General features: G+C 31.9%; 3 protein-coding genes across 9 annotated transcripts; all 3 read right to left on the reverse strand.

Annotated features, from left to right (window-relative positions):
- Positions 1-6,935: 6,935 nt before the first annotated feature.
- LOC106760262 lies at positions 6,936-8,996 on the reverse strand. The gene is made up of 3 exons (XM_014643725.1): positions 8,670-8,996; positions 7,581-8,537; positions 6,936-7,418 (listed from the first exon to the last, which is right to left on the reverse strand). Exons 1-3 carry the CDS (start codon positions 8,994-8,996, stop codon positions 6,936-6,938), a joined length of 1,767 nt encoding a protein of 588 aa, XP_014499211.1.
- Positions 8,997-14,408: 5,412 nt separating this feature from the next.
- Positions 14,409-16,092, reverse strand: LOC106761199 (manganese-dependent ADP-ribose/CDP-alcohol diphosphatase). 4 transcript variants are annotated; one of them, XM_022780570.1, is made up of 4 exons: positions 16,042-16,091; positions 15,812-15,955; positions 15,590-15,691; positions 14,409-15,474 (listed from the first exon to the last, which is right to left on the reverse strand). In XM_022780570.1, the coding sequence occupies exons 3-4, from the start codon at positions 15,626-15,628 to the stop codon at positions 14,491-14,493; spliced, it is 1,023 nt and encodes a 340-aa protein (XP_022636291.1). In that variant the 5' UTR covers positions 15,629-15,691; positions 15,812-15,955; positions 16,042-16,091; the 3' UTR covers positions 14,409-14,490. The 4 variants fall into 4 exon arrangements, with proteins under 4 accessions (XP_022636291.1, XP_014500211.1, XP_014500210.1 ...); XM_014644725.2 differs by having other exon boundaries at positions 15,807-15,955; XM_014644724.2 differs by lacking the exon at positions 15,812-15,955 and having other exon boundaries at positions 15,956-16,092.
- Positions 16,093-23,739: 7,647 nt separating this feature from the next.
- On the reverse strand, positions 23,740-26,433 carry LOC106761055 (manganese-dependent ADP-ribose/CDP-alcohol diphosphatase). 4 transcript variants are annotated; one of them, XM_014644533.2, is made up of 3 exons: positions 26,307-26,433; positions 25,961-26,057; positions 23,740-24,785 (listed from the first exon to the last, which is right to left on the reverse strand). In XM_014644533.2, exons 2-3 carry the CDS (start codon positions 25,999-26,001, stop codon positions 23,945-23,947), a joined length of 882 nt encoding a protein of 293 aa, XP_014500019.1. In that variant the 5' UTR covers positions 26,002-26,057; positions 26,307-26,433; the 3' UTR covers positions 23,740-23,944. The 4 variants fall into 4 exon arrangements, with proteins under 4 accessions (XP_014500019.1, XP_014500018.1, XP_014500017.1 ...); XM_014644532.2 differs by having other exon boundaries at positions 23,740-24,928; positions 26,307-26,321; XM_014644531.2 differs by lacking the exon at positions 25,961-26,057 and having other exon boundaries at positions 23,740-24,928.
- Positions 26,434-27,432: the final 999 nt, after the last annotated feature.

Below are 27,432 nucleotides of genomic sequence, written 5' to 3' on the forward strand. Positions count from 1 at the left end.
ATAAAAAATTTATTTAAAAATTATATACATAATAAATAATATATTAAAATTATTTACGAAAATATAGTTTGAATAATAAAAATTAATTAATACTTAATCTAAAATCATAATTAATACCTAATCCAAATTACATTAATAATAAATAATATATAAAATTTTATAAACTTAAAAAAAATTAACAAACATTCTAAAATTAAAAACAAAAACGTTTTGAAAAAAAAAATAAAAAAAAAAAACCCTAAACGCAGTCTGAACTGCGTCTTGCTTCACCGCAGCTTGAGCTGCGTTTAACACATGCACCCCCAATCGGAAACAACCGCTGTTCGAACAGCGGTTGCTTGTGGACGCTGATCGAGCTGCGGCTCTTCCTAACCGCCAATCGACTTGCGGTTGCGCACCGTTTCTCCCATGCACCCCACTTCAAAACAACCGCAGNTNGAACCGCGGTTGTTTGACGACGCCGTTCGAGNTGCGGCGCTCCNTAANCGCAGAACGACTTGCGGTTCCAGTATTTAACAAACAGATCCAGATCTANAACTACACTTGGTGGAGAAANACTTACCTTCACGCAGATCTGCTACCTAGCTCGAGATCTGCTACCTAGCTCGAGCTCCCTCCCTGCTATGCTACGCTGACAGCCCCACGCAATAGCACCAAGTTACGAGCAAGAGGATGCACTGGAAAAAGAAGAAGGAGATGCACCGGTTGGATGGAGGGAAGAGGGAAGGGGAGGAAGACTGGTCAGAGAAGATGAAAATAGGGGGTGCAAGGGTTTTTTGAACTGCGGCAGAGTTACTGAGTTAATGAGTTACTTTTTATAAACCCAAGAACATAGCCTAGGCTGATAGGGACACAGTTGGAATTAAAAGTACCCAGGAAGGTGCAGGACGAGATCTAGGAGGTGCAGGAAGAATTACTCTCTTCTTATTAATCCTTGTTAAAGGGTATGCTTATCATCATTATCAAATTTATGGCACGCCTTTTAATGCCTTTTATTATCTTTTTCGGAAATATCACCCAATAATTTCTGTAATATATTAAATATATTTTATGTAGTTTTTTCTTTTTAACAAAATCTTTAGTCGTCTTTATTTTTAAAGCAATCCAATTGGCTTCTAATTTTGATTATCTTTTTAAAATAGGCATCTATCAGATTTTACTCTTTTATTATTGATTATTGAAAAGCAAGATAGACTTACTTTTTGAGTTTTTCTTTTTATAAGCACTTACTTTTTGAGTAAACTATAGTTATAGGAACTAAACAAATTTGAAGTTGTGCTGAAGCTCTTTTCAGCAATGCTCATAGTTGCTCTTTTTGGGATTCTCTCCAATCATTTTAAGTTGATTTTGAACTTATTGGCTGCTTTATATCACTCTCCATTGAAATTACCCTCATGCCAAGTTGCAACGTTCTTTCTCTTTAATATTCACTCTCCATTAAATAGTTTATTTAGATAACATTTTTTAGATAAGATTAATGATATTTTTTTTATTAAATGGCATTTCAAACTTATATTTAAATTGAAACATATCAAAATTATACAAATAACTTAATCCTTATTCTAAAACGTGTATGATAGGTAAATATTTTTAACAAATTAGATTAAGAAAATTATATTCATAATTTTTAAATTTTGAGGACAAAAATATATCAAAATTTGTGAAAAAAAAATCTAATTTTATTTCAAAGTTTAAGATTAAAAAATATAAAATAAAAGAAATAAATAAACAATGAGCCATTGTTATAAGGGTTAAATATGTTTTTAGTCCCTATGTTTTGATGCGATTTTGGTTTTAGTCCATTTTTAAACTATGGTACAATTTAGTCCTTCAACTTTAGAAAACTTTGGTTTTAGTCCTTTTTACCAATTTTTTTTAACTTTATTGGTTGTTCCAAGCACATTTCTCAGTTAACATTGAAGCAAAAATGTGTCAAACAGTGTAAACAATCCAAATGCTATAATGAAACATGTTTGAAACAACAAATAAAGTTAAAAAAAAATTGGTAAAAATGACTAAAACCAAAATTTTCAAAGTTGAAGGACTAAATTGTACCATAGTTTAAAAATGGACTAAAACCAAAATCGCCTCAAAGTATAGGGACTAAAAACATATTTAACCCTTCTTATAACTATAAAAATAAAAATTTATTAAACCATAAATTTAAGTGATAACTTATTTTTAATTATATTTAATTTTATAAAGTAACATAAAGGCATGAGCTAGACGAAAGTTAAATGAAAAATAATTTATTATTCAAAATTTGCAGAAATCAAAGGAAAATTTGTATATTAACCTCATGAGAAAAGGACAGCTGATTAGAACATATAAGATAAGACTGAAACAAAACAATGGGATAAAACCGAAGTTAAAATCAATTATGTTGCACAAACTTAACATAATGAAGAAAACGACCGATATGAGGATAGAAAAAAGAAAATAAATATATGAAAAATGCATCGAATTAGAAAATAGAGATGAAAGAGGAAAACTAATAAAAGAAAACTGAAATAAAATAAAATAAAATGGAAAGACGAAGAAAAATTAAACACACCAGAAATTCAGAATACTGAAAAAGTGAAAGAAGAGTTGAAAAGAGCAAATTACCGGTAACACAAACCAATATTTAAATTATTGTTTGAAAAAAAGAGCTTATATTTAATGCACCATAATGTTAATATCTCCGTAGCACTTTTTGTAGTCCTGCTATAGGTAGTAATTATCTTGGTCTGAAGATATTTTTGGAGTAAAAAATTATCACAAAACAATTTATTTTTAATTACTACATGATTTTAAACGATTATTTGTAATATTTATATTAGATCTACAAAGGTATGTAATAGCAAATTTATAATATTTTAGAAACTATCATATTATATTGTTTATTGTGTGAATTGAATTGATTTTAAAATGTCTTTTCCTGGTCGTCATTACGTGGTTTATGTTGTTGTCTTTGTCATGTTTACTACTTTTATTGTAGTTGATGGAAGTTTTTCCTCATTTTTGCTTATTCATTGGCACTACCTTATTGCCACTGTCTTTGGCCTCTCACATGCTTACTTTAACCATCTCTCGTCGTTCAGCTAGGTATGTCAGATTATTTTCTACCTAATTTGCCAATGACTTTTTTTTTTTTTTTTTATGTTATGAGAAAATTTTAACACTTGTTTTATTTTTATGAACACACATGTTTTTTCTAGACAACAGAACTCCATGCAGATTTCTGCTATGATGGCGATATCCTCACCATCCATCATCAAGAGATTCGTCAAAGAAAATGTCTTCCAACTTTTATTGATACAAGGATTTGTCAATTCTCTTGTTCAATATGGTGTGTTTTTATCATTCTTCAATGTCAAAAGCTATGTTATACAATTTAGTGGTGAATTTTTACCAATAATATTGAGAAAGTCAAAATAATATATCCTAAATTTATATTGTCACTAATACAACAAAAACAAATACATAATTTAGTGTAAATATAAAAAAAAAAATCACAATTGTCTAAATGATTGTTCTTTCTTCATTTAAATTCTTGAATTCAAATAGAGCAATAGTAAAAGTTCTTTATGTTATTATAGTATTACACGATCTTGTTAATGAGTATTCTCATATTCATGATAGGATTTTGGATTCACCAGTTGTTCTTACTTTTACATCTACTTGTTTCACTCTTTTGCGTGTACCTAGTAAACCCATAAATGATACATTTGTTTCCTCTATGTTGACATTTCAACGTCATGATCGTAATCACTCTCGCAAAGTGGGACAAGGTTGATAAAAATTTGGATATTTGTTCACATATGGTGCCACAACAATTTCATGGTGATATGTGAAACAATGCACAATAGCAATATCGTCAAATCATGTAGAAATTTTAGCATTACATGTGACAATTTGTGAATGTATTTAGTTAAAGTCCATAATTCAACATATGAGGCAAACTTGTGATATATGCTCGAAAAAAATAGAATCAACAACCATATATGAAGACAACAGTGCATGTATTGTTCAATTGAAAGAAGGGTATATTAAAGGAAACAGAACAAAACAAAACATATTATTCCAAAATTCTTTTTCACTCATGATCTTCAAAGAAATGATGATATAGATATCCAAAAGATTTGTTTATGTGAAAATCTGGCAAATCCATTTATAAAATTTTTTCCTAGGAGAACTTTTGAGCAATTGATTCTCAAGATTGGACTCTATAACAATACCCAAAATCACCAATAAAACAGTACACAAATCACAGTACTGATATAGCAGTAAAGTACTCAAAATAATTTTTGCACCAGTAAAAAGGAATGAATATTGGAATAAAAATGCTCTCGAGATTTTATTCTAGAAACGGAAAAGTTTAGGAATCATCCTATAGCTGCCATAGGTAAATCCAAAAAGAGCCTGCGATACATCAGAGAAAAGAAATTTTTGCAGAGAGAAGGCAAAACAAAATTGTCCCACACTACCTTTTTTCCCTTTCGACCCCCCAATATAAAACTATGCTTTTCACCAATAGAAATCCTCCAGCCTGGAGTTTGTTATTTTATTTCTAGTACTCTTTCTCACTCCTTGATGAGCTGTATTAACAGTGGACCCTTCTGCCCTTTCAACATGTGTTACAATTTCACCCCATTAAGACCAACCTTGTCCTCAAGGTTGAGATTCGGGAAAGCTTGTTGCAGGGTTTGTTGATCCTCCCAAGTGGCGTTATCAACATCTAATCCCTCCCATTGCACCAAATATTGTGGAACTTGGTTCAGGCCTCGTAATAGGAACCGAGATCTTAAAATGGCAACAGGCTGAATAACGGGTGACAATTCATTGGAAGTGGTTGGGAGAGGCACATAAGGCTGAGAATGATCCCCTTTACAAGGTTTCAACTAGGAGCAATGGAATACTGGATGGATTTTAGTTGTTGGGGGTAGCAACAATTTGTAAGCAACCTGGCCAATTCGTTGAATAACAGGAAAAGGACCAAAAAAACTCATGCTCAGCTTCTGATTTTTCCGAAGAGCAACAAAGTGTTGTCTATAGGGCTGCAATTTAACCAAGACCGATCACCAATTTGTAATTCCATGAACCTCCTTTTCTTGTCATCCTGTTTCTTCATGTATTGTTGAGCTTTGTGGAGATTAACTTTTAATTTGTTGATTGTTACATATCGTTGCAGTAATTGTTCTTGAACTGAAAGAGAATCATGTGGATTAAGGTTGTATTTTACCAAAGCAGGAGGATCTCGTCCATACACGATCTTAAAGGGAGTCACTCCACAACTATGGTGATAGGAAGTGTTATACCAATACTCAACCCAAGGCAACAACTTTGCCCAATCTTTAGGAGATTCACAAGTGAAACACCTCAAATACATTTCCAAACATTTGTTTAATGATTCGGATTGGCTATTGGACTGTGGATGGTAGGCAGTGGACATGTTCAAAGAAGTACCGCTTAATTTGAATAACTGCTGCCAAAAATGACTCAGAAAGACTTTGTCCCTATCCGAAACAATAATCTTAGGAATACCATGCAGTTTTACCATTGATTTAACAAAAATTTTAGCAACTGACTTACTAGAGTAATCAGCCTTTAAAGGGGAAAAATGGCCATATTTCGATAATCTGTCAACAACTACCAAGATGATCGTAAAGCCATTGGAAGGAGGGAGGCGCGTGATGAAATCCATAGCAATGTCTTCCCAAATTTGCTCTGGAATGGGAAGTGGCTGTAATAGACCGGCAGGGAGAGTGTGAGACATTTTTGCTTGTTGGAAAATCAAGAAATTTTGAACAAACTGTTGTACATCTTTGTTCATACCCTTCCAATAAAATTGAGCTGCAATTCTAGCCAAAGTTCTTGTAAAACCAGCATGCCCTCCCATCAATGAGCTATGAAACTCATGTAAAATCTGTTGGATCAAAGCATGAGATTGAGGAATAACCAATCGACCCTTCCAGAAGAGTAAATTATCATGCACTGAGTAATGAGGATTAGGTGGCTGATTTAGCAAACACAAGTCTAGAACACCCTTAAGATGAGGATCCTGAGAAACAACTTCCCTTAATGCATGAAAATTTGGAAATTAGGTTGAGACCAAGCTATGAAACAAGATCGAGAGAGAGAATCTGCAGCAATATTATCTTTTCCCGGCTTATATTCAATGGTAAAATCATATCCCAGCAATTTGTGTAGCCATTTTTGTTGTTCTGGGGGTCTGAATAGCTTGCTCCGTTAAGCTTTTCAAGTTTTTTTGGTTTGTTCGAATCACAAATTTATGGCCCAGGAGGTAATGACAGAACTTGGCAATGGCTTTTATGATAGCATAAAATTCTCTACTGTATGTAGACTGTTTTTGCATGAGCAGAAAGCTTCTTAGAGAAAAATGCAATCGGATGATGCTCTTGGCTGAGAACTGCACCGATTCCCACTCCTGATGCATCTGTTTTTAAGACAAACGGTTTCAAAAAATCGGGCATAGCCAAAACAGGTGCCTGGGTGATTGCCAATTTTAATTGCTCAAAAGCTGCATAAGCTGAAGGTGTCCACTGAAAATTGTCTTTTTTTAATAAATCGGTGAGAGGGGCGGCCACCACTGCGTAATTTTTTATGAAGCATCTATAATAGCCGATAAGGCCAAGAAAGCCTCACAACTGCTTCAAGGTGTTAGGACATGGCCAATCCATCACAGCTTGCATCTTACTGGTATCCATTGCCACTCCTAAGCCGGAAACAGTGTGGCCTAAATAGTCCACTTGTTGAAGACCAAAAGAGCATTTAGATAGTTTGTCAAAGAGTTGATGTTGCTCTAGTTTTTGCAAAGCAACTTCAAGATGCAGTAAATGAGCAGACCAAGAAGAGCTGTATACTAGAATATCATCAAAAAACACAAGAACAAATTTCCTCAACAAGCCTTGGAAAACATCATTCATCAAGCTCTAAAATGTGGCAGGGGCATTGGTGAGACCAAATGGCATTACAACCCATTCATAATGACCTTTGTGGGTTCTAAAAGCTGTTTTGAATCTGTCCTCTTCCTTTACCAAGATCTGGTGGTAGCCAGAACGCAAGTCCAATTTAGAGAAAAATTGCGCTCCATGTAACTCATCAATGAGTTCATCTACGGTTGGGATAGGAAAACTGTCCTTAACAGTGATAGCATTCAAGGCCCTAGAATCAGTACAAAAGTGCCAAGTTTCATCTTTCTTTTTAACCAGAATAATTGGTGATGAAAAAGGACTAGTGCTAGGAATAATAAGTCCTTCCTTCAACATATCTTGGACCATTATTTCAATCTGGTGTTTCTGGCTATGGGGATACCTGTATGGCCTCACTTTCACTGGTTCCGAGCCTTGTAACAAGGGAATAGAATGGTTCTGTGACCTACTAGGAGGCAGCCCCGAAGGAACAGAAAAAACCACCTTATATTTATTCAATAACATCACCAATAGAGGGTCAACATCATGGTGTAATTGCAGCTATTGCTCTGGAAAACCGTCTAAATGTTCAAATTGTAATATAAAAAGCTCAGCTATGGCATGTGAATGAGTCATACGTTTGAGATGATGAAACTAAGCTTGTACAGGTAAAGTGTTTTGCTCCCCATGCAATGTGACAAAATGATTGCCCAAATAAAATTTCAGTGTAAGAGTGCTGTAATCTGAAATATGAGGTCCAAGAGTAGCTAACCAGGCAATCCCCAAAACTAAGTCAGCCCCAGTAACAGGTAGTAAATATACTAGCAATGTCAAAGAGTGACCCTGAATTCGGACTTCCAAGTCTTTAACCAATCCTTCAGCAACTAAAGCATTGTCATTGCCGACTAGAACTTTAAAATTGGAGATTGGCTCAATGGGCAACTTTAAACAATGAGTTATTCTGGGCTGCAGAAAATTATCACTCGAGCCACTGTCTACTAAAACTTGAACTGTAATGCCATTAATTAAACCCTGGAATTTCATTGTACCTAGTCCAGAAGCTCCTTTTAAGGCATTATAAGATAGGTGGTGTTCTTGTAACAAGTTTAATTCACCTTGCTGCTCCGTATCCGGTGGTTCGGGTGGTAAGTCTGCGGAATCCGCGTTTTGGCATTGTAGAAGCAGGTATTGCTTGTTGGGACAACGATGGGTGGGAGAAAATTTCTCCTCACATCTATAATAGAGCCATTTTTCCCTTCTCAGTTGCATCTCAGCTGGGGTGATTCGCTTGATATGGGTATTTCGGATGGTGGTGGAAGCTGTAGTCGGAGTTGGAAGCAAGGGTGGTAGATTTGTGGATTTAATGGTTTGGTGTATAGGCTGGCTAGTGTTTGGGGTTAGTGTTTTGGCTGTTGTATAAGGTTGATAGTGTTTGGGTTTGGTCATGTATTTTTCTTCATAAAATTTAGCTAAGGAAACTGAGCGAATTAATGTTGAAGGAGATTGAGCAATGACATCCCTTCGAATATCCGGTTTTAACCTTCCAATAAAACAATCTAACAAGGCTTCAGTGGTGACACCTTGCACACGGTTAGCCAGAGCAGTGAATTTGACGTAATATTCCTGCATAGATTTTGTTTGGTTCAGTTTAAATAAATTGGATCTAGAACACTCATAGGGAGAAGGACCAAATTCCAATTCTAGCGCACAAGTAAAAGCAACCTAGGAATGGAAGGTATCTTGACGGTTCATCACTTGAAACCATGGGACTACATCCTTATCCAGATGTATGACAGCAATCGTTAGACGATGATCATCAGGAGTATTGTAATATGAGAAGAATTGCTCTTCCTTGAATATCCATTGCAAGACATCAGAGCCATCAAAGCGTGGAAAATCTAACTTGATGTTAGGCACCTGAAACGATGAAGCGGGGTTTGCTGTTTTCTGTTGCATCAAGGCATCAACAGCTGACTCCAAGGTTTCAAATCTAATGGCGTTTTCACGATCTCTGATCTCCAGTACTTCAAGGATGCGTTTGACATCAGCCGTGAGATCTTTGAGGCGAGTCTTCTCTGCCATGGGTAATGAAAGCACCAAATGTAACAGTACCCAAAATCACCAATGGAACAGTACATAAATCACAATACTGATATAGCAGTAAAGTACTCAAAATAATTTTTGCACCAGTAATATTGGAATAAAAATGCTCTCGAGATTTTATTCTACAAACGGAAAAGTTTAGGAATCATCATATAGCTGCCATAGGTAAATCCAAAGAGAGCCTACGATACATCAGAGAAAAGAAATTTTTTCAGAGAGAAGGCAAAACAGAATTGTTCCACTCTACCTTTTTTCCCTTTTGACCCCTCAATATAAAACTATGTTTTTCACCAATAGAAATCCTCGCCTGAAGTTTGTTATTTTATTTCTAGTACTCTTTCTCACTCCTTGATGAGTTGTATTAAAAGTGGACCCTTCTGCCCTTTCAACATGTGTTACAGACTCCATCATCTTATTGATGTGAGTTTAGATGAGAGAAAGAAATATAATATGTTATGAACAATATTATATTGAAGATTAAAGAATGATGTACATTTTTTTCCTTCGCTAGATTTTTATCTCAAAAAGAAGTTTTCCTGATAATGTTTTAATGAGACAAATTCTTTGGAAAATAAAGAAGAAATATTATGAATTAATGATTGTGAATTGGTTTTCTAGAATTACTCATATGCTTTTATTCTTTATAAGATATAAAAATTTAGTATTCATTCTCTTTTATTCTTTTTTTTTTCTTTGTTATCAGTTTTATATTTTATAACAAAAACCATAATTTAAATTTTACTAAAATTGAGATCCTAAAGTCATATCTAACTATAAATTTATTTAGAAAATTGTGTGAAAGCTTAGTAGTCGTAATGAAACGAAAGGTCCAGGATGAGTTTCATTCGTATTATTTTAAACAAAACTTTAGCCCTTTTAATCCAACCACAGAACAAAATGTTTTTCCCGACAAAAGAAAAACTCAATATTATATAACGAAATGAAATAGACATATAAAAAATATATGTAATTAGGAAACATTTTTTTATTGTAATTATGAAAATTTTAGAGTATTTTTTTAATATTTATAATAAAAATAGTAAAAGTATAAGTGTTTTCATTATTTCCTATTTAAAAATTTATAAATAGAAAATAAATCAAACTATACAAAATAAAATTAAAAAGTTTCCTACAAATAAATAGAACAAGCACTACAAAAATATACAATTTTTTTGGTTTTTTTTTTTCTTTTTCGGCGATTTTAATCCCCAGAAAGTACGTTACCTGGGTTAGAAAATATGACATCCCAAATATAGCATAAAAATATATAAATAAAGACGTCATCAATCATAATATTGGAAAGCAGTTAGAGAAGTACTTTAGGTCTTTAGGATTACAGTCATCCTCAAAAGAGAACTAGAATTTAAAACTGGAGTACTAGAGTCCTCCTTCAAAATTGCTAGAAATTTTAAAACTTTAAAATATGATAAAGTTCTTCAAAATGACATAGGCTAAGAGAATTAAAGCCTAGTGAGCTAAGCTGTTGCACCACCATCTCCTTCCAAAGTGGTATCCAAGGTAACCTCATATTCCTCTGCTCACATCCAAGTGGATGATCATTGCAAAAGAAAACATACACAAGCACACGCAAACACAAAAGCAAGGGTGAGCTAATTATATAAAAAGCATGCATCATAGGAGCATATACATACAAGAGTAAACTTCATTCAATATCAATTTAAAGCATACATCTTAACATGTGATATTCTAGACTTGACTCATACCCATGTATTTCAAGCATGCATGGACCATAACACAATACAGACTATGACCAAATGCATTATTCTGATACCAATGACCAACCACGTGATTTGACCATTCGTACTAGTATGAAATGTCAAGTTCCAAGGGTTTGTGCATCCGAGTGGTGTAGTAACTGGAAAACCATCAGCTGCCACCCGAGGTTAGTCTGTTATAACTCACCCAAGAACCTATGAGCTAGGACCTCCTACTATTCTCACAACATGACTCATCACTCTCTACTTGAGCACGAATGATCATTAGAATGTCAGGATAAACCCCATAAGGAACTTCGACCATTCATACAGTCAATCACAACAAACCACAAGACACCACCATGTAACCTCCCTTGAGGATCATGGAATTACGTCCATCAACCATACTTATAACCAACGGTGAACCCATTTAGATCCATATGAAACCATATACGTATAACCTTTCACTTTTACATTGCATACAAACATATATATAATACTAATTATACTTCAAAAGACCACAAACAACCCAACAAGTCATCAAAATTCGCATGAAACCATTCCATATACATTAATAGATAATAAAAATCCAAGAAGAACCACTAAACAATCCAATACCCCTTAAAATCAACTTAGATAAGGAAAACAACTTTGAAACCATCACCAACAGTTCCGAAAAGGTCCAAACCCCCCAAAAAGACCTAAAAAACGTCAAAAAATGATACCTGGAACCCCGAAAACCATCGAAAACTGTCCTGGATGATTTTCTGACGACAATAATCGATTATCATACGTAATAATCGATTATTTACGAGAGCTTCGAAGAAAATACGACTTTCTGACTAGAATAATCGATTATTAGTGAAATAATCAATTATTCTTATCAGTTTTTGACAACAACCTACTTTTTTTAATTTTGGTACATCTTAGACACATCCAATTGATCAATTTAAAATCTCTAACACTAATATTGATATGAAACATGTCTATAGATGAGAGTAAAGTAAAGTATTGGTCATTTGTTCCTAGGAATTATATGTACTAAACTAACTCATTCTACTCCAAAACATCAAACTCAATAACTAGAGGACCCCAAAACCAATTTTAACACTTTACTCCTATTTTGACCAACTTAATGACTCAAACAAGTCACAATTCACTTGCTAAGTCTGCACCAACAGCCTAAATGCTCAAAATCACCCTCTCACTTCCCTTTAACCTATCTAAAGTATTTCCTAAGTGTCGACGACCTATCTGATTATTATCCCAACAGAGCCCTTTACCCCCAACACTCTTTACTACCCAATTGGTCATCGAAGAAGAATCAAATGTTTGAACGCATCAAACTCACCATGAAACGCCAATACATATGACTAGTCAGAACTTACTGGACCAGACCAGGGCTGCTCTATGATCAAGGATGTACCAACTCCAGTTTTTAAGATTCCTCTATCCTACCAACAAAGTGCTATCAACAAATCCCAAATGATCCCTCTAGACTATCTCAACACTCCAAATACACCCTAGACTACAATTACTCAAAGTCATGACCCCACTTCCCTTAACTAGACTAGAACACAACCCAAGCAATTTATTTCTCCCTAGGAATTATTTTAACCGTGTTTACATGTGCAACTACTCCAAACAGTGAATCTCTTCAACAAACCCACTCCATCGTAACAGCTTACAAACATCATAATTTACATGCATAATTACAGTATCATAACACATACCACTCAAGCACAAAATATGACATCTAAGATGAACAAACATACTGTTTCAGAAATTAACCTACACACATATCAAACAAATCATTTAAATATATAATCAAATCCCCTTACCTCTTGGTCTCAAGGTACAACTTGCTGGAAAATGCCCTAACAGAGTCTCACCCAAAACAGTACCTTACAACCACCACATTGGTGGTAAAAACAACTCTTTAGAGCTAGAACTCAACAAAATGTGAAGGAGAACAATTCTAATTTCATGAAACTCATAGGACCTCAAACCAAAGGTTTCGAAAGTAGCGGAGGAAACATAAAAACTACTTACCGGAAGGAAATGGAGAAACTAATCAGTTTAAATTGAAGCCCTTGACGTCAGGAGCGTTTAGGTGCCACCTAAAAGAGCATGCAATGGCTGGATCAGTGTGGGGTTTAGAGAGAAGGTAGAGCACAAGTGAAGAACAAACTGTTTTTAGAGAGAGAATGGTTTTAGACTAATGAATCAGAGTTTTAGAAAAGCCCTCCCCAAGGTCAGGTTGTCCTTACCTTTATGGGCCCGACTGCCTCACATAAGACCCAACAACTTTACAATTTTTCAGGCCCTTATAGAAAAAGCCCTGGGAAAAGCTGCATCAACCCCTAAAAAAAGTTGTCACTATTAGCGCGGCTTTTGCCAAAACCGTCGATATTAGCGAGGGTTTTTCCAAAACCACCGGTACTAGCGGGGATTTTTCCAAAATCGCTGGTATTTACGGGGGTTTTACTAAATCCCTAGTATTAACGGGGGTTTTACTAAATCCCTAGTATTAACGGGGTTTTACCAAAACCGTCGATATTAACAAGGATTTTATCAAAACCACATATACTTGTGTGTGTTTGCCAAAACCGCCAGAAATGTAAATATTTTTTTTATTATTCAAATGATTTGATTATAAAAAATAAATCAAAATTAAATAATATGAAACTAAAATTAAATGTAAACAATAAATATAAACCAAAATATTATTATATAAATTGTAAACATTAAAAATACAATTAATGTTTCGTAAAAATTAAAATAAACATGTTATAAATAATAATCATTAATTTTGTAGTTCTTCGTTCTCTTCATCATTTGTTGCTTCTTCATTGCTTCCATCATTTGATAAGCTTTCTTTTCCATATACATCTATAATATAAAATAATAATAGTTATTAATATATTACAAATCATTGTTAGCATAGTTTTTAAAGTATCTATTATAAATATCAACAAATTTATCATAAGTTGTAGTGAGTGATTGGTGTAAAATTGTTTTATTATATGAGTATATTACTCTTCAATTATTTATAATTGAAGTATGTGACAAATTTCATATTAGAATTAGCATATCATCGTGCTTACTTGTGTCAAGATTCAAGCATTCATAAGGTACCACACATGCTTTGTTCATTATTCTCATGTATGGTTATTTCTCCTTTGGATGCCTTCCATTTATTCTTTTATCTCCTAACTTCTTTACTATTTCTCTGTTTGGTGTTATTTTAGACCATAAATTGAGAAATTTGATTCATTTATATTGTATTTGTAGATAATAATAGATTGGTTGTATTTTTAGGATATACTTATTCGTAGTTATGACTTAGTTATTTTCAACTTATCCTTGTCAAAATATATAGTCGACCTAACTAAGTACATTTTCTGCCAGATATGACCTAATAAAGTATATTTTCAACCATATATTTACTTGTATTCATTGCATATTCTTGGCCCTTAATTGATATATAATTTAGAATAACCCAGATCTATTAGTTACATAAACTCGAGTAGCTGAATTAAGAGCCCAAAACTAATTAAATTGATTTAATTCAAATCAAAAGAAATAAAAAAATTAAGAGATTTAATTATTGTACATAAATAAATAAATAGTTCGTTCAGTAATACAATATAAAATTATAGTATTAGTACAAATATTTTAGTTTTAATAATTTTATCAATTATTAATAAAAGATAATAGGCATTATTTATGAATAGAAACCAATCCTGTCATAGAAATTAACTTGAGGGGCTAAAATGCATGTCTGTACTTTCCATTCTGTCAGTTCCGATTAGTGATAGCCTGTCGTCGTAGACATCAATGTATCCAAATGCATTGGTAGCAGGAGGACATTCCAAAGCAGCTTCAAAAACTCTGTGGTGTATCCCATGAGAATCAATGGAGTATCCACCTTTATGATCATGCCCTGCAAGACAGGCCTTAACGCAATTATATCTGTGTATCACATTCATTACTTCATCATAATTCCACAACAGTGTTGCTTTACTTGCCGCACCAGGATCTAGAGGCAAATGGCAACAGACAATCACCTTCTGATTCAATATTGTCGCATCCAGGAGAACACCATCTAACCATTCTATCTGTTCCTTTCCAAGACCTCCATTAAACATCACAAACCTTCTTTCAGGCCCCTCCAAATTATCTGGACTGTTCTTATCTTCATTTGGATTCATTTCCCCAAGGATTTTCATGGCTTCCAATGTTTTGGGATGATCTTGTGGCCAACCAATGGCACTGATGTCATAGGCATCCAGAACTACAAATCTATATTCAGGCACCGGTGAAAAATCATAGTATGCACGGCCATCAAGACTTTGGATCTTCAATAACGGAAGCAGCTGGCTGCGAGGGAGATTGTATAGGCAGTGATTTCCAATCATATGATACACAGGTCCCCCCTTGAACTTCTCAAATTCGTCCACAACTTTCTGTACAGCACCAAGAGATTGATCTTTGGGGCAAAACCCATCAACAATATCTCCAAAATTAAGCACAAACATATGCTTCTGATGAGTATTCCATTCTTTAACCGCTCTCTGCAACACTAGAATACTGTGCCTATAATACCGTGGAACACCATGGAATGAGCGACCATCAGAAATATCCGCATATTGAACATCAGAAATCAATCCAAAAGAAAAACGTGGTTGTGTAGTAGCTTGTCCGTTGGAAGAAACCATGGCGTCTCTCTCTAAATGCTCCTATCACACAGTAAATATTTATAAAGTCAACAAGGCACAACTTTCCCAGAGCAGTGTGATCTAAAATTACACAAACAGCAACTATTCAGAGAATCAGAAGGTAAAGAATACAAACCACAAACAAAAAAAAGGCAAAATGTTCAGTTGCTAACATAGCCTGTGTTCAAATTATCTCCTATCATCACGAGGCAGAACCGTATATGAATTATTTGCAGCCCTGACTCATGAAACATATTTGAAAAATTAGTAGATCTTAAGCTCAATTGGCCAAGGACAAGTACACAAGCTGATGGACAAACTCGAATCAAAAAGACAGAACAATAAATTAGAACCTCACTTAACCGCATCAGAAATTAAGTTTTCCTAAAGCCAAATTGTTTGGAACATTCATAAATGAGTTTGACGAACACTAATACAGAAGGAATTGGTCTGGGTTCAGAACATCATACAGAGAATCGAACACTGAAATCGAGGGACATACCTGAGTCAAGTAATTTGAAAATGCGAATATTTTGTTGAAAACAGAGACGAAACAATGGCGTGAAGGTTAGGAAGACGTTACTCAACCTCCATCGTCGACCTTCAAATATTTTAACACAAACAATCTTCTGTGTCGGATCCGCCAGTGAGTAAATATTTTTTATGTGGGTTTGCTTCAATTTATTTAATGTAATCTCATTTTTCATTATTTTCTTATTATTCTTATTTTCTTATAATATGAAAACGCAAATATTTTGCTTCAATTTTATTATTTTTTGTTACTATATAAAAAAGAATACAAATACAATTAACGTAAGTGTTTTTCTAATGTCTATACTTCTATTCTATTATATAAAGAGTCCTTCAATTTTATTCTTTAAATAATATTCCTTAAAGTTAAACTAATTTGTTAATTTAACTCTTTTAAATGACTTTTTTTAATTAATCATTTTTTGAATTATAATGATTATCTATAATAAAATTTTATAAATTACTTATATTTATTTTTATAATTATAATAATAATTTTATATTTTTATTATAAAATAAGTGAAGAGATAAATGTAACGTGTATATATATATATATATATATATATATATATATATATATATATATATATATATATATATATATATATATATATATGGGTTTGTTAATTTACGTAAGGGAGTTTCTCAGTTGGTACATTTTAGCAAAGTGTACCAAGGTTTTAGGTTACATAAATGTTTTTGTTAAAAAAAAAACCAACTTTAAATCCAAGGGTATTTTAATAATTTTAAAATTTAATTTAAAATAAAAAAATAAAAGGTAGTTATGAAAAATCCTGATTGGTTCACGTGTACGAGAGAAGTTATTAACTTTTATTATATATTTTTTAAAAGGTAGTTGTTTTTTTAACCCCGACGGGTTTTATAAACCCATACGGGTTCTATAAACCCAGACGGGTTCTATAAAGTCATGAAAATAAAAATTTCAAAAGTTACCTTTTAAGTCATGGAAAATATGTTGCCTATGGACGTGATCCACCCATTTTTAAAAAACTATCTATTTAAAAATATTATAATTAAAAATATTCCTTAAGTAGTGGAAAATAACTACCTTTCTTTATATTTTTTATTTTAAAAAACAATTAATGAATAACTACCTTTTTTATTTTTCATTTAAATTAAATTTTAAAATTACTAAAGTATCCTTATATTTAAAGTATGTGTTTTTTTAAATAGGGATATTTTTGTAACCTAAAATTTGGTACACTTTACTAAAATATACCAACTCAAAAATCACTTTATGTAAATTAGCAAACCCTATATATATATATATATATATGGGTTTGTTAACACGCGTACGACTGTTTTTCAGTTGGTACGTTTTAACAATGTGTACCGGATTATAGTAGACAAAAATACCCTCATTTATCATGGATTCTAAGTTTTAAGGTCAAGGATATTTAAATAATTTTCATTCTCAAAACTAAAAAAAAAAAAAAAAGAAACCCCCAAACTCTTACTCACCTCCCTCATTCCTCTCAACCTTTTCTCTTTCATCTCTCTCACTCCAACATTTTCTCTGTCATCTCTCTCACTTTTCTCTGTCATCTCTCTCACTTCAACTTTTTCTCTGTCATCCCTACTGTTGCCCCAATTGAAAAAAAAAATCATAAACCCTTGCCTAACCCTTGTCCTTTTCCCTTTACACAGAGTGTTTCTTTTTCCTTTCTCTATTGGTATGGCATACATGATGTAAGATTACAACCTAGAATTGAAAGAATTGTACTCCTAGGGAATTCTTCTATACCTATTTATTTAATTTCCTTATGTCCTTTTTTTATCACTGAATCAACTTCTACAGGCGTTTAGAATAAACTTTAACCACTGTGCAAGATAAAAAACACTAAAATCATTTTTTACCTTTGAGATTTGGAAAGAGTAACATAAAATGACAAAATTTATATTCATTTTACACACATTAATAAATATAAAATGATTATAAAAGAGTAAACTTTTTCAATTTTTAAAAAATATCTCTGATCCAAATTGCTACCACCATCTTCAATTGGGTTGAGATGAGAGAAAAAATGTTGGAATGATGACAGAGAAAATGTTGAGATGAGAGAGAAAATATCTCTGATGATAAAGGATTTCTGATTTTTTTTTTCAATTGGGGCAACAATAGGGATGAAAGAGAAAATGTTGGAGTGAGAGAGATGAAAGAGAAAGGGTTGAGAGGAATGAGGAAGGTGAGTAAGGGTTTAGGGATTTTCGTTTTTTTTTTTTTTTTAATTTTGAGAATGAAAATTATTTAAATATCCTTTACCTTAAAACTTTGAATCCATAATAAATGAGGGTATTTTTGTCTACTATAATCCGGTACACATTGTTAAAACGTACCAACTGAAAAACAGCCGTACGCGTGTTAACAAACCCCATATATATATATATATATATATATATATATATATATATATATATATATATATATATATCATTATCATTATAACTTGACTCAAACTATTTCATGAGTAGATATTCAGTAACGTGTCTCCAATGCAGCAAGAGGTCGTAAAGGAGGTTGAGAGCAATGGATTGTATTTCTTTTAAGTGTTTATAGATGATGTTAGGTAAATATTAGATATATTTTATATATGTTGAGGTTACGAACTATTATCTCATGTGTAAATAGTAGAAACAATATTCATTATTTTGTTCCTTTTATATATATATATATATATATAATATTATGGGATTGAATTTAGTGTAGGTCTACATGTGGATGGTATGAAATATAGATTTATTAATGAAAAAAATGTCACTTTTTCTACTAGTTAATGCTAGAACTAGTATAGACACTTTTATACCAGTTGAGGCTTTAAAGATAGAAAAAGTCTAATATTTTATACCGGTTAGAGCCATAACCGAAATAAAAGGTCATACTTTTATATTGGTTAAGGCTCCAACTAGTATAAAAAGTTTGGATCATATACTGATTTGTCCCTCTCCTAACAAACTTTTTGATGGAGGACCATCTGGAGCAAATATTGGACCGCTCACAAGAATCATGGTCAAGAGGATGGAAAAGGAAGATAAAGCTTTAAAGACTCTACTTTTGTAGAGATCAAATATTAGCCTCTTCTTTTCTCTTAAACACTTTTGTAAATATGTAATATAGTTTCATTTTAGGCCTTGTATTTGGCTAATAACTTTGTTTAGTTTTGATTAGAAGGTTTAGTGCCCTTAAAAGAAGATTAACGCATCATTAAGGCCTTAAAAGTGGACTAGCACCTAAGTGGGCTTATTTGGGTTTCGAAGAAGTCTTTTCATAGGGAGAAGGAGCCTTGATCGATCAATATCAGGAGGCTCTCATTCATTGCATTTGGCCGGTTATTTACAAGGGAAAGGCTTTCATTCTTTCCCCCTTTCCAAAGGGAAGCTTCTTGGTTCTTTAGGATTCAATGTACTTTAGCTTCTTCCTTCACCTATAAAAAGAGAGACGCCCTTTGTAAAGAACTTAGAACTTGATTAAATGTAGAGAAACTTTGCCAACTTTGCAAGACTCTCTTCTTGGTTCTCATTGAAGTTGTCTTCTATTATGACTTCTTCCTTTTCCTTCAAGGTTGGCCCAACCACCTTCAAGGAACTTCATCAAAATTGCAACCATCAAGCACTCTTCACCTCTTCTACAATACATCCATAATGCCATTGAGTTTCATCAACAAGGTTGAAGGAGCATCTCCATCACTTTCTATTTCAGTTTCAGAACTGATATAAAAATTCAAATACTTTTTATACCTCCTACTACTATACTAATTCAAAAACTAGTATAAAAGGGCTTTTCAGGCATAGTGGTAGTTTTGCAAATTTGCAAAATACAAGGAAAATATTGTAGCTCTTAAAGACCTAACAAAGGAGAAAAGAGAATGATTGTAAGAGACACCTCATATGAGTTTGGCTTTGGTGGAGGATGTCAATACCTTGGTGTACAAAATTGTGAAGTTGTATGGCAAGATTGATAGTCTTAGAAGGGAGCACAATCTTGACAAAAAACCATTGTGAAGGGATAAACTAGTTCTCTCATATGCTTCAAATGCGACAGTTGTGATCATGAAAAATCCTCAATGTCCTAATTGGATTGCAAGTCCAATAAGTAATGAAGACCTCAAGAACTACATTTTATACTTGAAAGAATAAAAAAAGATGTGGCAAAGGATAAAGGTGTTGAAAAGAGAAAAATAAAAGAAAATAGCACAAAAAAATCATTAAGAGAAAAAAGAAGAATACCAAAAGAAAGATGGAAAAGAAAGAAAAGATATAGGAGAAAGAAAAGAGAAAGAAAGAAGAAGACGATAAAGAAAAGAGAGAGAAGGAAGAAGAAGAAAGGAAGGAGAGAGGGGGGAAAGAAAAGAAAGCGAAAAAGGAAGAAGAGAAGAGAGAGATTGAAAAAGAAATATACTAACTCAATTCATTTTGTTTTGTTCACTAGAGAAGATTTGTTTATAAAAGAGCAATGACATCAACAATGGAAAGAAGAAAGGAAGACTGAGAAAGAGGATGTAAGCTTGAAAATATATAAGTTTTAGTTTTGTTTATTCATCCCCAACAAACTTATTAGCTAGGATGCAATTTTGGAAATATATACACAAGAGTTAGTTTATGTATCCAATCCCAACAAACCTATGGGTAGTCAAAACCATACTTATAGTTGGATGTTTGTTTAGACAATATTCTTTTATTTTTCTTTGGACATAACATCATTACTGATGTTTTTTCTAGGTGGGTGGAGGTAGACGTTGAAGCCTTTGATAATAAGATATTTGCCTCTTCTCAAATCCAAATCTTATTTCAGTAAAAACTTTATTTTGGATTATTTTATATTTGTGTCTTTGATTTATGTGTGTGTTTATGTGTAGGATCTTCTAGAATTTGTGATCGAATTCTCTCCAAGAAGTGGAGGATGATGAGAAAAGGACCTCCTACAAGGAATCTTCAAGTGCAATGAATTTGAGCACAAATTCTCTACTAAAAAGAATGTATTATAGAGGACTATCCCATGATTCAATACAAAGAAGAAAGAATCTTCAAGTAATATGAATTTGAGGATAAATTCTCTTAAAGAATGAGAGTATGATAAAGGACTATCACCTCATTCAACAAAAGAAGAACATAAGGAGCAACCTTTACAATTTAAAGAAGATTAAGACATGAAGATCATGACTTAGAACACAACAATAGAATAGTTTTAGGAAATTAAAAATATTGTAATTTTCTTTTAATTGTAAACAGTTTGTAACTTTCACTAGACGAAAGCACTAGCTGGGGTTTTTAAATTTTCATATTATTTTTTAGTTTAATATATTTGAACTTTCTTTTACGATTTCTTAAGTTACTTAAATATTTGTAACTATATATAAGATTACTAAATATATAAGTAGACACTTTATATGGTCATTATATAAAAAAATGATTATATATAAGATTACTAAATATATAAGTAGACNTTTTATTCATATATATATATATATATATATATATATATATATATATATATATATATATATATATATATATATATATATATATATATATATATATAAACAAAATGGAACTGAATATAAAATATAAAAATATTTATCATATCCTAATCTTGATTTCTTAATTCTAAAATAATAAATAATTTCTAAAATTGAAAGATATTTTTAGAAACAAAAATATTTCCTAAAATCTAATTTAAATAAAAAAGATATTAAGTAGTAATACATGAGTAAGTGGAAGGTTTCTCCTTTATATATGATTGGATCACTTCAATCAAAGTCAAGGGTGTGTTCTTCACCCGTTGCATTTTACAAAATGCTCAATCAACAATCAGATCGAATAGAAAATAATTGTCAAATGACTTTTACATAATTTTCTTTTTCTGAAAATAAAATCACAAAATTATTGATCTGAAAATCTTTTCCTTTCCAAAATTATTGACCCTAGAATTTTCCTTTTCCTTTACATTAAAAACAGTATTACAAATTTTAAATTTTACAAAACAAAGAATAAAGATAGAAAAGATATTTTAAAAATTAATTACATAATAACATTAATTTTCTTTTTAAAAAAACGCATGAAAATAAGTAAAGATCAAATTCAACTCAGTAATTAATTATTAATAAAATTACCATAAGTTTGTATTATAAGATTGTAATTTTTCTATTTATTATACTAAAATAAAAAAATGTGTACTGAATAAATTGTTAATTTTTATCTAAAGATTTTAAGCAAAATTTATTTATATTTAAAAGTTATGAACTATTTGCATGCATCGTTTCATTTATACTTATTTAAAAGGACNTATAACCCGTTTCTGCCCATGTTTTTGCTATTGCCGATGAGGTTGTTTCCGTTCCTTCTCCCTTCGTCAATCATCCTCACTGCTCAGCGTGTTTTTTTTTTTTTTCAATAATCATATTTTGATAAGCCACTTTTCGTGTATTTTATTTTATTGGATATATAGGATATTTTAGTTTTAGGGTTTTAATTGTATTCCTGTTCTGTTCGTTTTATAATTGTTTTATGATATTATGTTTCCTTTAGATGATTTGTACTGATTTGAGACGATGCATTTGCGGGATACAAGATAAAATGAATCCTTTCGCAGGTGAAGAGATTTGAGGAGATTCACATAGTTTTACTAAGGTTTAAATACTTTTTTAGTCCCTAAGTTGGGGTCTGAATTTTCGTTTTATCTCCGATTTAAAAAATAAAGCCCTTTGATCCCCATGTTTTCAATTTTGAGTACAATCGATCCCTTCCGTTAAGTAGCTAAAAACGACGTTAACTGAGATTTACATGACTGCACTTTTTTTTTTCTCTCTCATCTGCTCTTTCTGACACTTTTATTTTTCTCTGTTTTCTATTTCTCTCTCCTCTGCACTTATTTATGCTTTTCCCTACCATCCATTTTTTTTTTATCTTCCACCATTAACTTTTTCTGTTGCTTACCAACATTCATTATGTGTTTATTTTCTTGCATGGACAGATAATTTAAATTTGTCTTATGTTTATATAATATTGAATAGCGATGGTTCTGTGTTAAAAAAAAATAACACTATTGTATCTTAAAAGTAAAAAGTTTTAAACTACGAGGCAGTATTTATACAAGATTTTGTAACATATTTTAGAAAATAATTTTGTAACTTTAAACATATAACAAAATCGTGCAGGACAATTAACATACATAATATTAGAGTGAATTTATGGTGTTTTCAGTTTTCTGAAATTTTGGTTTCTGTTGATCACAAATTGATAGTTTTCATCTTTATATTTTAAATTCAAATTTCATTCCGTAAAACTAACACTATATTTTTCCCCTACTTAGATAGACTAAAATTTGAGCATTTAAAAATATAAAAATATTATATAAAGTATATTTTATAACCAAAATTTCATGGAATTCTTTTTAGANACTTTATATGGTCATTATATAAAAAAATGATTATATATAAGATTACTAAATATATAAGTAGACACTTTATATGGTCATTATATAAAAAAATGATTTTTCATTGAGAAGGACTCTTGATTTTTGGATTAAAACTCTAGTTATTATTAAATATTGAATTTTTTTGGTGACGAATCTTCTTTGTCTTATCACTGGCAACTCTAGTTCTTATAAAAAATGACAATATTTGTAACAAATTTCATTAATTCATCAATATGCTAGATTATGACATTTCTATCTCAATCTTATTCTGCATTCTTTTATAATTTATCACCACTCCATTACTTATCCTAAACAATGTGAAACTTTCCAAGATGAATTATTTTCATCAATCCAATAGTTAAATACATAAAACCTAATTCATGAACTTGCAATTTACCTGTACCAATATTCCAACTTTAAATACAAACTTCCTCTTGGTAAGAATAGAATAAGACGACACGTACTCTATCAATTGTTAATAAAAGATAATAGGCCTTTTTATAAATAAGATCACATCCTCTAACACAAATTAACTTCGGGGGCTAAAATGCATGTCTGTACTTTCCATTCTGTCAGTTCCAATTAGTGATATCCTGTCGTCGTAGACTTCAATGTATCCAAATGCACTCGTACCAGGAGGACATTCCAAAGCAGCCTCAAAAACTCTATGGTGTATCCCATGAGAATCAATGGAGTATCCACCTATATGATCATGCCCTGCGAGACAGGCCTTAACGCAATTGTATCTGTGTATCAAATTCATTACTTCATCATAATTCCACAACAGTGTATCCAAATTTGCCGCACCAGTATCCAGAGGCAAATGGCAACAGACAATCACCTTCTGATTCAATATCGTCGCATCCAGGAGAACTCCATCCAACCATTCCATCTGTTCCTTTCCAACACCCCCATTAAACATCACAAACCTTCTTTCAGGCCCCTCCAAATTATCTGGACTGTTCATATTTTCATTTGGATTCTTCTCCCGAAGGATTTTCATGGCCTTTAATGTTTTGGGATGATCTTGTGGCCAACCAATGGCACTGATGTCATAGGCATCCAGAACTACAAATCTATATTCAGGCACCGGTGAAAAATCATAGTATGCACGGCCATCAAGACTTTGGATCTTCAATAACGGAAGCAACTGGCTGCGAGGGAGATTGTATAGGCAGTGATTTCCAATCATATGATACACAGGTCCCCCCTTGAACTTCTCAAATTCGTCCACAACTTTCTGTACAGTACCAAGAGATTGATCTTTGGGACAAAACCCATCAACAATATCTCCAAAATTAATCACAAACATATGCTTCTGATGAGTATTCCATTCTTTAACCGCTCTCTGCAACACTAGTATACTGTGCCTATAATATCGTGGAACACCAAGGAATGAGCGACCATCAGGAATATCAGCATATTGGACATCAGAAATCAATCCAAAAGAAAAAAGTGGTTGCGTAGTAGTTAGACCACGAGAAGAAACCATGGCTTCTATCTCTACGTGCCCCTATCACACATTAAACATTTATAAAGTCAACAAAGCAGTACTTTCCCAGAGCAATCTGGTCTAAATTTACACAAACTGGAACCAGTCATCAAATTGTCACCTCAGCAACTATTCAGATAATCAGAAGGTAAAGAATACAAACCACAAACAAAAAAAAAAACGGCAAAATGATAAGTTGCTAACTTAGCCTGTGTTCAAGTTATCAGTTCCTAAGATTTTCTTATGAAAAGTAGTTCCAACCCCATCTAACTCTCATGTGGTCAAGTTCATCGAACCAATATTAGAAAATGCAGTTTCCATTCCTCATCTTACATAAACATAACTAGTATATAAAACCTGTATTTATTATAAATTAAAACATTTGAGATGAATTTCCTGTTTCACCCATGAGGAAAAAATAACTAACAAACACAAAAAACATAGGCAGTTAGTGAATGAGAAAACAACCTCAGTCCTGCTCTAAGTGTTTCATCCTGTGTCCCAGTAACTTGGGCGTTCAGTTATGTCACCCAACACATTTTTCAATCCTCTTCTTCCTTTATTTTGTAGGTTTATAGGGAATTTTGACTGAAGGGTTAGATACCTAGGGTTTCTAATTAGATAAACCTGCTTAGAAGCACTGGTTAAACTTAATAAAAGAAAATGAAAAGAAAAATGAAATAAATTTCTTGATATGTATAAATTAATTCATAAAAGCTTCCCCCCTAGTCTTCTCCAAAAAGATTATTTTTGAACTTAGGCACAAGTTAATATAGTTTATAGAAAATAATATTTATTTTTTCTTATTTACCTTTTTCTAGAAGTGTTTCAATTGAAAATGTTTATTCACATACAGTAAAATGATAACTTGGTAGTAGCTAGAGATTGGTGAACTTTGAGAGGAAGAACAAGACATGTAAAATGCTCAAAAAGAGATTATATTTAGTGCAACCATAGAATAAATTCACAGAACTAAATAGCTCTAACAGCCACGGCAATTCAAAATCATTTTCTACATCAGAAGATCACCATCACGGAATATATAATACATACCAACAATCTATTAAGAAAAAACAGCCTGTAGAATCTACCATCACCGAGTCACAACCGCATATAAATTATCTGCAGCCGTGTGAGTCATGAAGCATATCTGAAAAATTAGTAGATCTTAAACTCAATTCGCCAAGGACAAGAACACAAGCTGATGGGCAAACTCGAATTTGAAAGATCACTTGAAGAATCAATTAGAATCTCACTTAACCGCATCAGAAATTAAATTTTCCTAAACGCCCAAATTAATTAGAACATTGATAACTGCGTTAGGCGAACACTAATAAAGAAATTGGTCTGGGTTCAGAGCAGCATACAGTGAGTTGAACAGTGAAATCGAGATACATACCTGAGTCAATTAATTTGAAAATGCAAATATTTTTGTTGAAAACAGAGGCGCAGCAATGGCGTGAAGGTTACGAAGAAGTTACTCAACCTCCATTGTCGACCTTCAAACATCTTAAAACAAACACTCGGATCCGTCAACGAGTAAATATTATTTTATGTGGGTTTGCTTGAATTTATTTAATATAATCTCATTTTTTACTATTTTCTTATACATAAATACACAATTTTTTTCAATATTTTCTTATAATCATTACTTAATAATATATATATATATATATATATATATATATATATAATGATATAAAGAAATTTATTTTTGGTTTTATTTTTTAAAATAACACATTTTATATTTAAATGTTTTTTATTTAATTATTTTTTAAAATTTTATATTTTTTAAATTAAACAAATAAAAATCATTTACAAAATGTACAAAATTTATTTATAATTAAATTTTAAAAATTATTTATATTTATTTTTCTAATTATAATTTTAGTAATTTTTGTTATCATATAGAAATGAATATAAATATACTTAGCGTACGTTTTTAATAATATCTATACTTCAATATTATTTTTTTTTAAAAATATGTTTTTAAATTAAATTAACTTATCAATTTAACTTGAATTTTTTAATTTAATATTTTTTGAATTAAAATAGTTATCTATAATAAAATTTTATAAATTATTTATATTTATTTTGATAATTATAATAATAATTTTATTTTTGTATTATAAAGATAAAGAAAAAACATGAACGTACTATGTGTTTTAATTGGTGTATATATAGAAAGAAAAACTTAATAAAAAAAGTTATAAATAAATATGTGTGTATAAATTCTTGTTTTTTTTTTTTTTTCTTTACTTCAGATTAATTTATTTTTCAACATATAAACATAACATTTTTACTAGTGTAGAAAGGGCTTTAGATGTATGTTATTTTGGTCTTTTAACGTCAGATCCAGGTCTGACGTCTTTCTGGGTGACGTTAATAAGACGTCGGACTTGATATACCAGACGTCTATATAGACGTCAGATGTGCATATAGCAGACGTCTATATAGACGTCGGATGTATTCATATTCAACATCTGTAGATCCTAGAACGTTTTGTCCACTATAAATTATTGGAT

This window comes from Vigna radiata, chromosome 5 (genome assembly GCF_000741045.1).
Source record: "Vigna radiata var. radiata cultivar VC1973A chromosome 5, Vradiata_ver6, whole genome shotgun sequence".
NCBI classification, from domain to species: Eukaryota; Viridiplantae; Streptophyta; class Magnoliopsida; order Fabales; family Fabaceae; genus Vigna; species Vigna radiata.

What these genes read in the sequence shown, in the direction of transcription:
- LOC106760262 (XM_014643725.1), bottom strand. Translation starts at nt 8,996, where the DNA reads ATGGCAGAGAAGACTCGCCTCAAAGATCTCACGGCTGATGTCAAACGC. An exon ending in ATGTAGTCCCATGGTTTCAA is followed by an intron (nt 8,538 to 8,669) that starts GTGATGAACCGT and finishes AAATCTATGCAG; the next exon opens with GAATATTACGTCAAATTCAC. An exon ending in GGGAGCAAAACACTTTACCT is followed by an intron (nt 7,419 to 7,580) that starts GTACAAGCTTAG and finishes AATAAATATAAG; the next exon opens with GTGGTTTTTTCTGTTCCTTC.
- LOC106761199 (XM_014644724.2), bottom strand. Translation starts at nt 15,628, where the DNA reads ATGTTAGCAACTGAACATTTTGCCTTTTTTTTGTTTGTG. An exon ending in TTGCCTTTTTTTTGTTTGTG is followed by an intron (nt 15,475 to 15,589) that starts GTTTGTATTCTT and finishes ACTGTGTGATAG; the next exon opens with GAGCATTTAGAGAGAGACGC.
- LOC106761055 (XM_014644531.2), bottom strand. Translation starts at nt 24,907, where the DNA reads ATGGTTTCTTCTCGTGGTCTAACTACTACGCAACCACTTTTTTCTTTT.